The 17,750-nt window shown below is 36.4% G+C and overlaps 3 protein-coding genes, 1 non-coding gene and 1 pseudogene across 5 annotated transcripts; all 5 read left to right on the forward strand.

The window, feature by feature from the left end:
* On the forward strand, positions 296-3,423 carry LOC104762027 (subtilisin-like protease SBT4.13). Of its 2 annotated transcripts, none has more exons than XM_010485235.1 (10): positions 296-418; positions 534-628; positions 729-820; positions 911-1,163; positions 1,246-1,735; positions 1,817-1,914; positions 1,983-2,210; positions 2,280-2,391; positions 2,484-2,691; positions 2,786-3,423. In XM_010485235.1, exons 1-10 carry the CDS (start codon positions 326-328, stop codon positions 3,340-3,342), a joined length of 2,226 nt encoding a protein of 741 aa, XP_010483537.1. In that variant the 5' UTR covers positions 296-325; the 3' UTR covers positions 3,343-3,423. The 2 variants fall into 2 exon arrangements, with proteins under 2 accessions (XP_010483537.1, XP_010483538.1); XM_010485236.1 differs by having other exon boundaries at positions 1,995-2,210.
* LOC104763572 lies at positions 3,802-4,725 on the forward strand (annotated as a pseudogene).
* Positions 7,770-11,244, forward strand: LOC104762029 (subtilisin-like protease SBT4.12). The gene is made up of 10 exons (XM_019240332.1): positions 7,770-7,923; positions 8,300-8,394; positions 8,485-8,576; positions 8,658-8,910; positions 9,019-9,505; positions 9,567-9,658; positions 9,760-9,981; positions 10,056-10,167; positions 10,247-10,454; positions 10,541-11,244. Exons 1-10 carry the CDS (start codon positions 7,831-7,833, stop codon positions 11,095-11,097), a joined length of 2,211 nt encoding a protein of 736 aa, XP_019095877.1. The 5' UTR covers positions 7,770-7,830; the 3' UTR covers positions 11,098-11,244.
* On the forward strand, positions 11,556-12,489 carry LOC104763573 (subtilisin-like protease SBT4.4). Its single transcript, XM_010486928.2, has 4 exons — positions 11,556-11,636; positions 11,754-11,851; positions 12,002-12,093; positions 12,371-12,489. The coding sequence occupies exons 1-4, from the start codon at positions 11,556-11,558 to the stop codon at positions 12,487-12,489; spliced, it is 390 nt and encodes a 129-aa protein (XP_010485230.1).
* Positions 17,289-17,370, forward strand: TRNAS-AGA. The gene has a single exon. It is a non-coding gene; the product is annotated as a tRNA-Ser (tRNA).

Below are 17,750 nucleotides of genomic sequence, written 5' to 3' on the forward strand. Positions count from 1 at the left end.
GAAAAAACTTACCTCAGAAGGAATAAACAATCAAAATGCCTAACATAAGGTGCTGTTTGCTAAGTTAACTTGATAGCAGATGAGCATTTAAATTTTAGAACATGTCGAGGGGTAAAGAATTTTTGGGGCGGGTAAAACTTCTGCCGTTGCCTAACCTTACACATCACATGGTTCATTATATCAACTAAGACAAAATCAGAGGACATTTTTAATTTGACACGGTGCATGGTATGATTTCACCTATATAAAGATCTTTTCATGTTCATCGTAAGTCATAACATAACTTAAAACTAGAGTAATTTTAATCGTTTTATTTTTTTAAAAAATGGCGAAAGTAGCAGCTTCATCTTGCCTTCTCTCATGTCTCCTTGTCCTGTTCTTGAGTTCAGTCTCAGCAGTCACGGATGTAGATAAACAGGTATTATTATCCTCGATGATTCACAACATTATTAATTTATTCATTTTGTTGATCTCTTGCTAATTTCTCCATATACGATCATCCGTTATAAATTATGATGATGATGGTGATATAGGTGTATATCGTCTACATGGGTTCACTCCCTTCTCGAGCGGACTACTCACCAATTGCGCATCACATGAGTATTCTTCAAGAGGTCACCGGAGAAAGGTGTGGATTTGATTGATTTATTTCTTTTAAGTATGGTTAATTATAAGTTTAAGTACTTTAACGGAGATTTTTAATACGTGGTATATTATTTAAATTCTAGTTCGATCCAAGGACGTTTGGTGAGAAGCTACCAGAGAAGTTTCAACGGTTTCGCGGCCAGGCTCACTGAGTCAGAGCGGGAGCGAGTAGCCGGTGAGTTGTTCTTCGATCGAGCACACATATACAGTATGTTGAAATGATTCTAAAGGTTAAAGAAACTTAACCCGTTTGTGTTGTTCTTAGATATGGAGGGAGTTGTCTCTGTGTTCCCAAACAAAAAGTTACAACTCCATACGACGACGTCTTGGGACTTCATGGGGTTAAAGGAAGGGACAAGGACAAAGAGGAACCCTACAGTGGAAAGTGACACCATTATCGGAGTTCTCGACAGTGGGATTACCCCGGAATCTCAGAGCTTTTCGGACGAAGGCTTTGGTCCTCCTCCTGAGAAATGGAAAGGTGTTTGTTCCGGTGGCAAGAACTTCACATGCAACAAGTAATTACTGATATTTCTCTCTTTAACATTAGTTTGGAAAATGAAAGTTTTAATCTTATTTATCTGTTTATAAATATTTCAGCAAGTTGATTGGGGCAAGAGACTATACAAGCGAAGGCGCTAGGGACACGGATGGCCATGGTACACACACATCGTCCACGGCGGCTGGAAAAGCAGTTGTGGACACAAGCTTCTTTGGAATCGGCAACGGTACCGTTAGAGGTGGCGTTCCAGCCTCAAGAATCGCCGCATACAAAGTCTGCAACGAGTTAGGGTGTTACCCGGATGCTCTATTGGATGCGTTTGGTGACGCGATTGCTGACGGTGTAGACCTCATCAGCATCTCTATTGGGGGGGATGAAACTGCGTCCATGTTTGAATTTGACTCAATTGCGATTGGGGCTTTTCACGCTATGGCCAAAGGGATTCTCACTGTGAATTCTGGGGGTAACAGCGGTCCAAACCCGACCTCAGTGTCGAGTGTAGCGCCATGGATCTTGACCGTTGCAGCCAGTACCACGAATCGTGGGTTTGTCACCAAAGTGGTTCTCGGAAACGGCAAGACACTTGTCGTAAGTATCAAGTAACACTTTTCTATAGTATTCTTCTTTGTCCCTCTTTTTTTTACCAATGATTGCTCTGTTCCGTAACAGGGGAAGTCAGTGAACTCTTTCGATATGAAAGGAAAGAAGTACCCTCTTGTGTACGGAAAATCTGCGGCTTCCGCTACCTGCGACGCAGCAGCCGCAGAGTACTTTCCTCCCTACGAAGCATAATCTTAACTGTATTCTTAATCAAATTTCTAATGTAATGAGATAGATCCATTTTCAGGCTTTGTAAGGAAGCCTGTCTAGACAAATCCCGTGTGAATGGGAAGATCTTAGTGTGTGGTGGTCGAGATGGTTTGAAGATAGCTGAATCAGTTGGAGCCTCTGGAATCATTTTTAGAAACCCTAGACCAGACGTCGCCCACGTCCACCCTTTGCCTGCATCTGGTTTACTAACAGAAGACTTTGAGTCTCTCGTCACTTACCTTGAGTCCACAAAGTAAACGATTCATCTTCTCTATACATATTCTCCATCTTTATACTGAAATTTATGCGTTTGTTTTCTCAGTTCTCCACAAGCAACTATTCTAAAAACTGAAACCATCTTCAATCGAACATCCCCTGTTATTGCTTCCTTCTCTTCTCGCGGTCCCAACACCATTGCTGTTGATATTCTCAAGGTAAAAATAAACAAACCATTAATGATCTCAGTTCTCTGTAACTTCTGTTTTTTTTTTCTCTGGTCTGAGAGAAAATGGTGGATGACTTGCAGCCGGATATAACAGCGCCGGGAGTGGAGATCCTCGCTGCATATTCGCCTGATGGTGCACCGTCTAAAAATGACATCAGACATGTGAAGTACTCTGTTCTCTCCGGAACTTCAATGTCTTGTCCACACGTTGCAGGCGTGGCTGCGTATGTCAAAACGTTTAACCCTAAGTGGTCTCCTTCCATGATTCAATCTGCTATCATGACAACTGGTAAGAGAAAATTGTACTTCCACTTTATACTTTCTTGTCCCACAAGTAACCTTTGTTGAAACTGTTTTGCTTCTCTTTTAACTAATCTTTGCAGCTTGGCCGGTAAATGCTACTGGAACTGGCATCGCATCGACTGAGTTTGCTTATGGAGCTGGACATGTCGACCCGATAGCTGCTGTAAATCCTGGACTCGTCTATGAATTGGACAAAGCAGACCACATCGCGTTTCTCTGCGGTATGAACTATACTTCGGAAGACCTGAAAGTCATCTGCGGCGAAACCGTCACTTGCTTAGAAGAAAAGGAAATCTTACCAAGAAACCTCAACTATCCTTCAATGTCGGCCAAGTTGTCGGGATCTGATAGCAACTTCACTGTTACTTTCAACAGAACTTTGACTAACGTCGGTACACCAAGTTCTACCTACACATCAAAGGTAGTAGCGGGTCACGGATCTGAACTCAGCGTCAAGGTCACGCCTAGTGTTCTGTCTTTTAAAACAGTGAATGAGAAGCAATCTTTTGAGGTCACTGTTACAGGCAACGATGTCGACTCTGAAGTGCCTTCATCTGCAAATCTAATCTGGTCTGACGGTATTCATAACGTGAGAAGTCCCATCGTTGTTTACAGTTACACTAATGACGAGTACTGATGAGTCATCATCATCACAAATAAATAAATTGTTGTTTTAGTGTTTTGTATGTTGATGTCTTGGGATATGCATATTAAATAAAGGGAAAATAAATCTTTATTGTTGTTGTTCTAATCAAATTCTTCCTTCGGTCCTTTGCCACTCTCTGCTCTATTTGACTCTCTTTTCTCTTACATTAACTCCACAAAGTTACTGGATCATCTCTCTGTTTCCTACTCTTTGCATATGCTCGAGATTCTTTATTCTTGATATCCCGCTATCTTTATGTTTGATTCTCAGGTTACCGCAAGCGACTGTTCTAAAAACTGAAGTAACCTTTAATCAGACAGCTCCTAAAGTTGCTTCTTTCTTTTCACGTGGTCCAAACACTATCGTTGTTGATCTTCTCAAGGTACAATATTATATAGGAAATACTTAAATGATCTTGCTTCTCTTTTTGCCTAGTCTGATAGACAATTAATGGTAAACAAATTTCAGCCAGATGTAACAGAACCAGGAATGGAGATCCTCGCTGCTTATTCCCTTGATGCTTCACCGTCTCAAAGCCAGACTGACACCAGGCGTATGAGATACTCGGTTATGTTTGGAACTTCGATGTCTTGTCCCCACGTTGCAGGTGTGGCTGCGTACGTCAAGACGTTTAATCCTAAATGGTTTCCTTCCATGATCCACTCTGCTATAATGACAACCGGTAGGCCAATTTTTATCCAGCTTATACCGTGTAAACTTACTTTCGTGTCCCGCAAGAGACCTAAAACAATATACTTTACGCCCCATGGAACCCATCAAATGCTTTCTTCTCCTGCAAGAAACCATTGACTTATATTAGTCTCTGTTTTTGTTTCCGTGATTCACAGCTTGGCCAATGAATGCTACTGGAACTGACTTTGTATCAGCAGAGTTTGCTTATGGAGCTGGCCATGTCGACCCAATAGCTGCTACTAATCCTGGACTCGTCTATGGAATGGACAAAACAGACCACATTGCTTTTCTCTGCGGCTTGAACTACACTGCAAATACCCTTAAACTCATACCCGGTGACAAAGTTACTTGCACTAAAGAAAACAAAATCTTACCAAGAAATCTCAACTACCCTACAATGTCAGCTAAAGTATCCGGAACACAACCATTCAACGTAACTTTCCAGAGAACTGTCACTAATGTTGGTACACAAAATTCTACATACAAAGCAAAGGTAGTCACAAGTCCTGGTTGTAAACTCTCCATCAAGGGTTTTCCGTCTGTGTTGTCTATGACGTCAATGAATGAGAAGCAGTCTTTCAGGCGATAGTATCGGAACAGAACTACCTATGTCTGCAAATCTAATATGGGTTTGATGGCACTCATTATGTAAGAAGCCCCATATAGTTGTTTATGCTATGAGCTAAACGAGGCCAGATTTAATTAATTGTCACCATATATCTTAATTAACCGATTTTTGCCTTTGTGATTACTAGTAAACGTACTAAATGTAATATAAGCCCAAGGGTCTGATCAACATGGAGACCAGAAATTTTGGAAAACCAAATGCAAACGTATGAGAATCTATCTCCTATCTGAAATGGACAACAGTTCTCACGCATTCCATGCTTACATTATAGGGATAAGTTGCAAAATAGCCAGTTATATTGTGATGTTTTTGAAATATATGCAACTCCAATAATTTTGAAAATATATACTACTATGCAGCATGAGATATAGTTTGGAGTTTTAATTTATTCCCCCGAATGGAGTCTCTCTTCCCAACGTGTAAAGTTTGAATACTACGTTTACTTTTTTCTTTCCAAAAAGTTTGTAATTGTAAACTACGTGGTTTCACGTGTTCTTTCACAATGTTTAGTTTCTTTTCTTTTTTTTTTTACGATTTTTGTTTCTTTTTGACATTTTCGTTCTGTCATATAGGCTTTAATCTGGGCAAATCTAGCTAAGTCGTTCACTAAAATTTAATATACATGTAAGAATTTTTTTTTTTAAGACAAAACATTTTTATTATATTTTTATTTAAAGGTTTGAAATTATTTTTTCGTATATGTTTCAGATTTTTTTTTTGTTTCGTTAAGGTCCTAAAAGTGAAAAATTAGTGCCTTGAAGATAAAGAAGAAACAAAAAAAACAGTAGACTTCAGCAAGTTGGCAAATTATGTGGACCTCATCTTCTCGTCTCTGATCAAAAGTTCTTTTCCTAAAAAATCAATTACAGATATAAAGTTATATATTATTTAACCAATATTATAGTATATTTAGTTTGGCATATTACTTTTTTATCAATTAAAAAAATAAAGGGGAACTATTTCAGATATAAAGTCATTTATTATTTAACTAACCAATATTATTATGTATTTATTTTGGCATATTACTTTTTGATCAATTGTAAAAACTAAAGGCTAACTATTTCAGATCTAGAAAAGGGATCCGATTTAAAGAAGCTTAACTTCGTCTTCTTCTGTTCTCTTTTTCACTTTAGCTCTACGTGACCAAGAAAGGTCAGCAACTTATACTCTGACAACCTTTATGTTAAATGACCGGAGATCAGGTGGCGAACGTTCAAGTACTCTTCCAAGAATCTCACTGTTTGTGCCACTATCCGGTTGGCAAAAGCTACCTCCTTGTGGATTTTTTGGTTGACAACTAATTGAGAATCAACATTGGCAGCAAACAAAAAAAACTTGGTGAAAAAATAGTAATTACGTTATGTAATTTTGGTAAGCGTCAGAGAAACAGATTATTAAACGTATGCGGACCATCTGTAACATCCATTAAACCTATCATCTAATCTTTCTGTTTCTGTGTCTGAAAATGTATTTCCATAGGTCTGTCTCTAGGGGGTGGCAAGGTAGGCAAAAAACTAGGGTCCAATTTTTTTTTTTGACTAAAACTCTTAAAGAAAAAGGGTCCAAAAAAACCAAAACTACTCTTTTTTGTGTATAAAAGACCTGCAAATTTATTTTGCCTAGGGTCAAAAAATGGTTTGAGACGGGACTGTCCATACCAGCTAATTAAACTGTCTTCTTCTTATTCTTATTCTGATAACAAAAATTTGGACAGTGTTCTCTCGCACGTAAATGTTTAGTATATTCAAATGAACGAGAGAAACAATTCAATTGCACGACCAAAAATAGTAGCAATTCAGTTCTAAAATTTGTATTTCACTTCCGTCTAGTTTTTGAAGTAAGAAAATCGAAAACTAATCCCACTCACTAATATATAGAGTTCATATGAGATTATGAGCTGGGATAAATAAATCCCTAGATAGAGATAAGATTCTAATATATCCCTAAATAAATCCATTGTTTTTAACAATTAAGGATACAAAATCAGAGGAAATAAAATTGATTTTTTAAAAAAGAATTGACACGCTCCATGTATGTTCTCTCTATCTTTGCATGTTCATCATCATGGTTATAAAATATGGGTACAGTAATTTTAATCCATTTAATTAAAATAAACGGCGAGTCTAACAGGTTCCTCTAGCAAATGTGTTATATTAATTATTTTTAACAAATGCGCTACAAATTTCTTAGCATATTTATAACAAATTCTCTTTGCAATATACTATTGTTGATTGCTTATGGCATCGACGTTGTTTCATGCATGGACCAACTAGAATATTAAATATATAAAAGGAATAAGCATCTAATCAACTTTAAAGTACTCCCTATAATAATCAAATACTCCATAAAATAGGCCAATGATTCACCACTCACTAACTTAAAAAAATTGTTTAAATCGGATTCCCACGTTTCCCAAATCCTTGTGACCGGGTGTACCTATTTAAAACGATTTTAAGTTATAATTCATTTATTGTGTTATGGTAAATTAAATTAAAATTATCACTAAAATTATGGTAATTGCATTAAACAATTAAAGACACAAAATTAGAGAAAATAAATTAAAATTTACTAAGTTGTCACGTATAATTTTAAAAACATTTATAAATACATACAAATATGCCTTATTTTAAATATATATATATATATCTAACACTAAATATGGGGTTCAAATATTTTCTTCCAAATCAATAGGGTAAAGTTAATCGAAAGTTCCAAAACAATACACGCAAAATCGTATGTCGTAGTTTCAAGACTTTCAAGTGTTACCGATTGTTCATAGTTGGTATGAGTATGACGCGCGCATGTAAAACTCGTTAATGAGAAATCCGAATGTTGATGGGAGAACTTCAATTTCATGTCGTGGAATTATTCATCATAATTACTTAATTACATATGTTACCTATATAGTTATATCTGATGAATTAATTATCATATGTAATTGAATTATATTAAAATATAGATGATGATTAGACACAAATATATATATATGATATAGTTTTTAAAATATATACTTTTAAGTTTTGGGCTGCAAATCGTTTGAGACAACTCTGGACACGGTGCATGCACGATCTCCTATATAAAGAGACCTTTGCATGTAGATCTTCATAGAAAACAAAAAGAAGTTAGAGTAGTTTTACTACGTACATTGTATTATTTAAATGGCTAATCTAGCAGCTTCCTCTTGCCTCCTCTCATGTCTCCTTGTTTTGTTCTTAAGTTCAGTCTCAGCAGTCGCTGATGAAGATAAACAGGTATTTATAAACGATTATGTATATTCTTATTAGTTTATTACGATAATCTCTTGTTTCTCCATATATACAAATGACCATCCGTCAGCACAGGTACTCGATACTACGTATCTGATTTAGCTGCGTAGACATCTGTTCCATTTTAATAAATAACCTTGATCCACTTTAGCGGCTGAACATAAACCCTAATCCTAAACGAAGAAATTAACTTGATTGCTCCATCGTACGTTTTCGACATTGACATTGTACATATGTAATATTATATTAGGATTAGGATTTATATAACCGTTAAACAAAAAACTTATAATTTTGCCGTTGTACGTACAAGAATACATGAAGATAATGATGATGAGTTGTTGATGATATATGTTCCATGAAGGTGTATATAGTCTACATGGGTTCACTTTCCTCTCGAGCGGACTATATGCCAACGTCCGATCACATGAATATTCTTCAAGAGATCATCGGAGAAAGGTGTGAATTTAATTAGTATGCTCAAACAATAATTAGTTATAATTAACTTTTTTAACTATTTGACGTTTTAATAAGTGATATATTTTCTAGTTCGATGGAAGGACGTTTGGTGAGAAGTTACAAGAGGAGTTTCAACGGTTTCGCAGCCAGGCTCACTGAGTCAGAACGTATAAGAGTTGCCGGTGAGTGTTCTTTGACACAGTTATGTTGAAATAATTTTTAAGGTTAAACAATCAAAGAAAGCCCGTTTGTGTTTTCCTTAGAAATGGAGGGAGTTGTGTCAGTGTTCCCAAACAAGATGTTACAACTCCAAACGACCACGTCTTGGGACTTCATGGGCTTAAAGGAAGGAAAAAGAACAAAGAGGAACCCTACCGTGGAAAGTGATACCATTATTGGAGTTATCGACAGTGGGATCACGCCGGAATCTCAGAGTTTTTCCGGCAGAGGCTTTGGTCCTCCTCCAAAGAAATGGAAAGGTGTTTGTTCCGGCGGCAAAAACTTCACCTGCAACAAGTATTTCTTAAACTATTTCTTCTCTTAAAAGATTAAACTTTTGACGTAAAATCTATTAGTTACAAACTAAAGAGTTCATATTGTTGATCTGTTTATATAATATTTCAGTAAGTTGATTGGGGCAAGAGACTACACAACCGAAGGTCCTAGGGACATTTCAGGCCATGGTACACACACGGCTTCCACAGCGGCTGGAAATGCAGTCGTGGACACGAGTTTCTTTGGAATCGGCAATGGAACAGTAAGAGGTGGCGTTCCGGCCTCTAGAATCGCCGCTTACAAAGTCTGCACCGATACAGGGTGTAGCTCGGAAGCTCTTCTGGCTGCGTTCGATGACGCGATTGCTGACGGTGTGGACCTCATCACCATCTCTATTGGGTTTAAATTCGCGTCCATGTTCGAAGATGACCCGATCGCGATCGGAGCTTTTCACGCTATGGATAAAGGTATTCTCACTGTAAGTTCTGCGGGTAATAGCGGTCCAAATCCCAACACAGTCTCGCATGTTGCGCCATGGATCTTGACCGTTGCAGCCAGCACCACCAACCGTGGGTTTATCACCAAAGTTGGTCTTGGAAACGGCAAAACACTTGTCGTAAGTAACAAGTAACACCTTTTTTTTTTTACCAAGCTCCTCTGTTCCTTTTTCGTAACAGGGGAAGTCAGTGAATGCTTTCGATATGAAAAGAAAGAAGTACCCTCTAGTGTACGGTAAATCTGCAGCTTCCTCTGGTTGTTCCGCAAAAAACCGCAGGGTTAATTTCTCTCTACGAAGCAGTATCTTAATTGTGACGATGACAGTGTCAACTGTCTTTTTTAATCAATGTAATGAGCTCAATTGCTTTTTTTTTCCAGGCTTTGTGCGCCATCGTGTCTAAACCAAAGTCGTGTGAAGGGAAAGATCTTAGTGTGTGATGGTCCGAGTGGTTTCAAGATAGCTAAATCAGTTGGAGCTATTGCAATCATTTCTAAAACCCCTAGACCAGACGTTGCATTCACTCACCATTTACCTGCCTCTGGTTTAAATGCAAAAGACATGAAGTCTCTCGTCTCTTACATTGAGTCCGAAGAGTAAACAATCATCTTCTCTATGCTCTTTAAATATGCTCCAGATTCTCCAAATTTATTTGTGTTTGTTTTCTCAGTTCTCCACGAGCGGCTGTTCTAAAAACGGAAACAATCTTTAATCAGACATCTCCTGTTATCGCTTCCTTCTCTTCTCGCGGTCCAAACACCATCGCTGTTGATATTCTCAAGGTAAAAACTATACAACATGTTTATGATCTCGGTCTGTTTTATATCTTTGGTCTCAGAGACAATGGTGGATGCCTTGCAGCCGGATGTAACAGCACCAGGAGTGGAGATCCTTGCTGCATTTTCACCTGATGGTGAACCGTCCGAAGATGACACCAGACATGTGAAGTACTCTGTTTTCTCTGGAACTTCAATGTCCTGTCCGCACGTTGCAGGTGTGGCTGCGTATGTCAAGACGTTTCACCCTAAATGGTCTCCTTCCATGATTCAATCTGCCATCATGACAACTGGTAAGCAATAACCGTATGCGATTTTTACTTTCTTGTGCTACAAGTAACCTTTGTTGAGACTTTGTTATCTTAACTAATCGTTGCAGCTTGGGACGTAAAGGCTAGGGGACGTGGCATCGCATCGACCGAGTTTTCTTATGGAGCTGGCCATGTCGACCCGATAGCCGCTTTAAATCCTGGACTTGTCTATGAATTAGACAAAGCTGACCACATAGCCTTCCTCTGTGGCATGAACTGCACTTCGAAGACCCTTAAAATCATCTCGGGTGATAACGTCAAGTGCTCCAGAAAAAACAAAATCTTGCCCAGAAACTTTAACTACCCTTCAATGTCGGCTAAATTGTCAGGATCCGCTAGCACCTTCACTGTGACTTTCAACAGAACCTTGACCAATGTCGGCACGCCAAACTCAACATACAAATCAAAGGTCGTCGCAGGTCACGGATCTAAGCTTAGCGTCAAGGTCACGCCTAGTGTTCTGTATTTTAAGACAGTGAACGAGAAACAATCTTTTACGGTCACTGTTACAGGCAGGGACCTCGACTCGGAAGTCCCTTCGTCCGCAAATCTAATTTGGTTTGACGGTACACATAAAGTGAGAAGTCCCATTGTTGTTTACGAAATGATTGTTGATGAGTCATGATTAATTCACACCATCGTCAATCTCAAATAAATCTTTATTGTCTTTGTAACGTTTCTTCATTTTATGTTTGAGTTGTTTTATTGCTCTATGATGTTTCAGCTTCTTATTGCTGATAAGAGAAATGTACAAGGTGCTTGATCGATGTCAGGTTTTTATTTTGTCGGATTTATCACATTATGGCTTTCCAAAGAGAGCAAATTAAAAACGTTATGGTTTTAGGAAAGTGATGCTAATGAGGAGAAATAATACACAAGTTTAATTTTCGTATCATAACTTCTCAATTAAAAGTTTAACTGTGTATGTTGTAACTATTTTTCATTAAGCAAACGCCAATGTATGAAAGACTCTCTGTTAGTTACGTTTTGTTTCTTCTATAAAATACCACTCCCTTCGTATATCTCTACCAAACACAAAAATAACAAAGTTATCCTTAAAAACAAAAAAAAACAAAAAAAAAGATGAATAAATTCGCCGTGTTCTTGTGTTTGTTTATGTTCTTGATGGTTACCTCCTCGCAAACCAATCAAGGTGAAAGAAAGGTATGGTCGGGATACAACATATATTAAAATTATTGATTAATTTAATTTGGTTCTAGGTTATAAATTGTAATATATAACATAACAGCTTAAAATGGTAATTACGGGTGGATAATGCAGGTCTACATCGTTTACCAAGGAGCATTGCCGCCAAACAGCGACTACGACACTGTTATATGTCGCCATTACTCATTGCTTCATAGTGTCCTCGGAGAAAGGTCAACAACTATTTGATACCTAGATCCCGGTTTAGAGCGAGAATTAATTACTACAATATATATATTCATTGTTCAAAGATGTACTACTCATCATAGTTTATGTTTGCTTTTAAAAAACTAATTACTTGATGTGTATATTTTATTAATCAGTTACGACCCGAGCCTAATTGTCAGACACTACGCGAGGAGCATTAATGGATTCGCCGCGTTGCTCACTGAGGAGGAAAGCAAGAAGCTCTCAGGTAAAAATTTCGAAACTTTATATTTTTTTTTACACTTGCGATATCATCAAAGAGAGGATTCACCCACATATATGTATGGCTATGTTCCAAACTAATTTTGATTTTTACTTTACAGAACGTAGTTGATTAACCTAAAAATTGAAAAGGATGTATCAGTCTTTAGAGTTTAGAGTACAAGTTTTAATATGTGACTTTTATCAGTCTTTAGAGTAAAAGTTATTAAAGTAATGGTTATCCTTTTGTTTTTGGTTCCTCTCTACCTGAAATTGTATTATAGCGATGCCCAAAGTTGTTTCGGTATTCCCGAACCGGAAGCTAATACTCCACAAGGACATAGACGCGGACAGTGTCATTGACTTGGGACTCAAGACTCAACAAAATTTGGCTCCCTTGTGACCATTCACTTTTGATTTTTTGTACTAATCATATGCATATTTATGAAATATAACATCCTAATTTAACAGGGCCGTCCTATAAAAGCAAAAAAAAGAACCAAGTTATAAAAAAGATGTAAAACGTACACTATCGTTTGTTAGTCCTTAACAACCATAATTAATGATTTTTTAAACCTATTGAGTTTCTCTTATGTCTTTCGTAAGAGCGCCCCGTAATCATGAAAAGGACCGTCACTGTACTCAACCATAAACACTGTAATAAACTTACAAACAGACTGGTCCTAAATCACAAATAACGCCTCTATAGGGAGAGAAGAATTTATCTGCTACGACTTAAAGCTCAAATCTTCGGTTCTTACTGTTGTTTCTGTCTATAACTCTTCATTCGCATGCATTATGTATATACTTTTGTGATAAATTGGCTTCTTGAATTTGCAATGTTTTAAAGTAATACAAACATCCCAATGCGGTTGTAGGAGAAAACGAAGAAACAAAACACTACTCTTTTTCAGATTCTCAGACTTATACCGAAGTCACAAAAACATAGTCAGAACATGCTTATAAAGAGATCTTTATTCACAGATGCTGAGATTCAAGATTTGAAGTTCTTTCCATTTTGTGAACTTGTGTGCTTGTGCAGCTGGGAAGAATATCAAGTGTGGGGAAGTCTTTGACTTTGATCCAATCAAGATTCAGAATGAGGCTATGGTAACTGTTACATCACAAGAAGACTTGTTGAGAGTCTTCTTATATATATATGATTTTGTTCCGATGCTTCATAATCGTCAGAAGTGGACCACATTCTGTAATTCATCTCACAGATTTTTCAAGTTCATAGTTTCTCAACTAAAACGGTGTATTTTGTATATAGAGTATATGCACCTTATGAACGCTTATATTTATTAATTTTATCTATCTATATTAACATTTTTGAAGTACATTTTGGTTTATGCCCTTTAAATTTTAATTATTTAATTTTTTTTTTTATAACATTAACCCCTAAAATAATTTCATAAATAACATTGCAGAGAAACTCAAATACTAAACTTTCTTAAATTGACCAACATTTGTTACATTTATTGCCATAAAATCTTAACAACATCTATACATTCCGATTTTTCCAAAAACAACTCTACCCATTAAAGTTTTAACCCATTAAATCTCCAAAACTATTTTTATGGATGCTGAAATCTCTCAAATTTAAATAATATACAACAGATTTTCCATAACAAAAGTTTACAATATCCATAATTATCTTAACAATAATAAATTTCCTAAACCGAAAATCCAATTATAAAATGTCACATTAAATATGTTGAAAACCCCCATATAATTTGGTTTATTTTTTTATTTTTTGAGGAATTACCAAAAAAATTAAAATTCTATTAATTATTATAAAATATATATATTGACATGGAAAAATTATAAACTATATAAGTACGCTAATTTGGTAAAACAATTAACATAATTAAACTTGATAAAAAAACTTATTTTGATTATTTTTTTAAGCAAAAATTTATTTTGATTTTGGTGAGACGGTTGGCATTAATCTTATATAGGGAGTTAAGTGGAATTGTTTTTTTTTTTAAACACTTTTAGATGTGTACCAGGAGATAAATGTATTACTAGACTATACATATACTACACAGGTTAAAACCTTGAAAACACCACAAAAATCCTATACTTTGAATATCAAATACCTGTAAAATTTAATATTTTTTAAATCAATAAAACAATAATAAAATAACAAATAAATACAATATAAATTTTAAATTTTTAAAATTAAAAATATTGTTTCGCGGTGTACCGCGGGTTAAATCCTAGTACATAAATATATGAAAGACTCTCTGTTAGTTATTAATTAATTACATTCATTAACTAAACGCCAATATATGAAAGACTCTGTTGGTTACGTTTTGTTTCTTCTATATAAGACCACTCCCTTTGTATATCTTTACCAAACACAAAAATAACAAAATTCTCCCTAAAAACAAAAACAAAAAAAAATGAATAAGGTCGCGGTATTCTTGTGTTTGTTTATGTTCTTGATGGTTATATTACCTCCTCGCAAGCCATTCAAGGTGGAAGAGAGGTACGGACGGGATACAAATAAAACATCTATTGAAATTATTGATTATTTTAATTTGTTTCTAGTTATAAATTGTAACAGCTTAAAATGGTAATTACGGGTGGATAATATAATTCAGGTCTACATCGTTTACATGGGAGCATTGTCGCCAAACAGCGACTACGCCACTGTTAGACGTCACCATTACTCATTGCTTCATAGTGCCCTCGGAAAAAGGTTCAACAACTATTCCATATCTAGGTCTCGGGTTCCAGGGTCTCTCATTTAATTGAACCGGCCCTAGATACTCATCATAGTATTTCTGCTTTATAAAATCTAATTGCTTGATGCGTATATTTTATTAATCAGTTACTCGCCGAGCCTAATTGTCGATAACTTCGGGTTGGCCTTTGATGGATTCACCGCGTTGCTCACTGAGGAGGAAAGCAAGAAGCTTTCAGGTAAAAATTTCGAAAATTTATTTTTGTTTTTTTTTTTAACATGCGATATCAAAATTTTGTATGCCTATGTTCCAAAATAATTTTGAGTTTTGTTTTACAGAACGTGGTTGACTACCCTTAAAATTGAAAAGGACGTATCACTCTTTAGAGTACAAGTTTTTAATATGTGAGTAATGGTTATTCCTTTTGTTTTTTTGGTTCCTCTATACTTGAAATTGAATTATAGCGATGCCTGAAGTTGTTTCGGTATTCCCGAACCGGAAGCTAATACTCCACAAGGACATAGACGCGGACAGTGTCATTGACTGGAGACTCAAGACTCAACAACATTTGGCTCCCTTGTGACCTTCACCTTTGATTTTTTTGTACTAATCATAGATATATATTTATAAAATTATCCAAATTTTACAGAATCCTCTTTTCAAAAAAAATAAGGAAACTAGGTCAAAAGTGGACTAGTTTTTGGATTTAGGTCAATTTGCGAATAACAAAAAGAGATGCATAAACTATGGATTGACAACCATATATAGTTAATGAGTTTTGAGCTTATTGAGTTTCTCTTCTGTCTGTCTCAAGAGTGCCGCAGAATCACGAAAAGGACCGTCACTATAACTCAGCTATAAACACTGTAGCTATCTTAGAAACAAACCGGTAAACCAGAATTCGTATTCAACAATCTTATAACAAGATGTATCCTTTCACCTAGGTAGATTGCGTGTGATTCAAGATGTTTGTTTCCGAGAATTTCGAGATTTAGATCACAGTATCTTTTTATAAGGGTTGACTTCGGAGAATGCAAGTGGTTTTGTGATGGGGACATCAAGTCATTATCAGCCAAATATCAGGGAGGGAACACCAATAAGACGACCAAGATACTTGGAGAGAACCAGCCCGAGCGTACCAAAGACATACATGCCTTTCTTGAAGCATATCAACCCAACCAAAAGGAACTAAGTTACAAAACGACTTGTTCTACATTCTTGACCCATCAGAGGAACACGTCGAGTTGGAATCAAGCCAAAATAAATTTTGGTTTAGAAGTTATTCAATTTCTAAACCAATGGTTTCTAGACTTGCCTTATTTGGAGTCTCACGAGTTTGGTGAAGATCAAACGTATCTGTGGCGGCCAAGAGACTATGATATACTTCTAGAAGATCCCTACAACACTCTAAGGCGCACCAACACACAATATATCAGGCGGATCCTCCCACACCTTCACTTTCTATATCCGGAACCAAGCTTGCCTTATTTGCCTTGTTTGGAGCCTAAGGAGATCAACCAGCAACAGTTCTTTCCCAATCTGTTTGAGTGCGTATCAGAGACCCTCCAAGTGAACAAGAGACTTCCCAGGCTACACCATTTCCTTCCCAAGCTATCAAGATACAAACAACGGCTATTTCCTCATTTGGACGATTTTCTCATTAAATCTCCAACGGAAATTTTGCGATTCTTTACTTGTTTTAGCTTCTTAGGACCGTTATCTATGAGCCTATAAAAGCTCAGTTTCGTTCTCATTGTAGAACACCTTTCAATCATCTAAGAAATATACAAGTTTGTTTTGTTTTATTCAAAGAGTGTCTTTGTTTAAGCAAGTTTGTCTTTAAGTTTCATTTGAGAGATTCATTTGATTCTTGAGATTAAAGGGTTAGATTTGTTTGTGTGATTCAAACAAGTCTAGTTCTCCACCGATTGAGAGAGTCAATCAAAGCAACCTTTACCGTCATATCCATCTTCCGCCAACGATTATTGATCAGTTATTGATCACTGTTTGTTTATAAGTTTGCCGAGTGATTCCGGATCCTATATCATTTTGCATGTCAGATTCCCAGACTTATACCGAAGTCTCAAAAACAGAGTCAAAAAATGCTTTTAAGGAGATCTTCTTTCAGAGATGCTAAGATTCAACATTTGAAGTTCTTTCCATTTTGTGAACTTGTGTGATTGTGCAGCTCTGGGAAGAATATCAACTGTGGGGAAGGAAGTCTTTGACTTTGATCCAATCAAGATTCAGAATGAGGCTATGGTAACTGTTACATCACATAAGACTTGTTATGAGAGTCTTCTTGTATTTATATATTCCTTTTGTTCCGATGCTTCATAATTGTCAGAAGTGGACCACATTCTTTGATTCTTCTCACGGAAGTTACAAGTTCAGGTCTTCTTCTGGCCTCTCCAATTTTGAAAGGCCTTTCTTTGTTAATTTACGTTATGAAATTTGCTACGAAATTTAACTAGTCTTAGTGTCAAATGAGCTTTACAACAATGTCTTCGTGGGCGTGCCGGAGTGGTTATCGGGCATGACTAGAAATCATGTGGGCTTTGCCCGCGCAGGTTCGAATCCTGCCGCTCACGCTTCTTTTTTTTCCCCTGTTTGTTTAATCATATTGAAACTCATCTTTATGTATTTGGGAAAATCTCAGTTCACAACTTTCAAAGTACTGTATAATCCGAAGTTGACAACAAAAAATATAGACATTGATCTTTGTAATATATATGGCATTCTATAGGTAGTTTTCTGAAAAACTAATGGTCAAAGACCATATATAAAAACTCAAAAGAAGATGCTAGCAAGGTAAAAAAAAGGCAAAAAAGTATTTCGACAATTCTTGTTCTCAGCATAAAAGGAAATAAACATGTTTAATAATTGGTAACCTCTAATCTAGATAACAAAGTTTTCATACGAAATCTGCATATTAAAAAGGTAAGAGAATATTTTCCAATCTATTCATTAA

Source organism: Camelina sativa, chromosome 18 (assembly GCF_000633955.1).
Source record: "Camelina sativa cultivar DH55 chromosome 18, Cs, whole genome shotgun sequence".
Classification (NCBI taxonomy): domain Eukaryota; kingdom Viridiplantae; phylum Streptophyta; class Magnoliopsida; order Brassicales; family Brassicaceae; genus Camelina; species Camelina sativa.

Coding starts and splice junctions, on each gene's coding strand:
- LOC104762027 (XM_010485235.1), top strand. CDS start 326: ATGGCGAAAGTAGCAGCTTCATCTTGCCTTCTCTCATGTCTCCTTGTC. Junction 419..533: donor TCACGGATGTAGATAAACAG/GTATTATTATCC, acceptor ATGGTGATATAG/GTGTATATCGTCTACATGGG. Junction 1,915..1,982: donor TGCGACGCAGCAGCCGCAGA/GTACTTTCCTCC, acceptor GTAATGAGATAG/ATCCATTTTCAGGCTTTGTA.
- LOC104763573 (XM_010486928.2), top strand. CDS start 11,556: ATGAATAAATTCGCCGTGTTCTTGTGTTTGTTTATGTTCTTGATGGTT. Junction 11,852..12,001: donor CATAGTGTCCTCGGAGAAAG/GTCAACAACTAT, acceptor TTTATTAATCAG/TTACGACCCGAGCCTAATTG. Junction 12,094..12,370: donor GGAAAGCAAGAAGCTCTCAG/GTAAAAATTTCG, acceptor ATTGTATTATAG/CGATGCCCAAAGTTGTTTCG.
- LOC104762029 (XM_019240332.1), top strand. CDS start 7,831: ATGGCTAATCTAGCAGCTTCCTCTTGCCTCCTCTCATGTCTCCTTGTT. Junction 8,577..8,657: donor AGAACGTATAAGAGTTGCCG/GTGAGTGTTCTT, acceptor TGTTTTCCTTAG/AAATGGAGGGAGTTGTGTCA. Junction 9,659..9,759: donor TCTGGTTGTTCCGCAAAAAA/CCGCAGGGTTAA, acceptor ATTGCTTTTTTT/TTCCAGGCTTTGTGCGCCAT.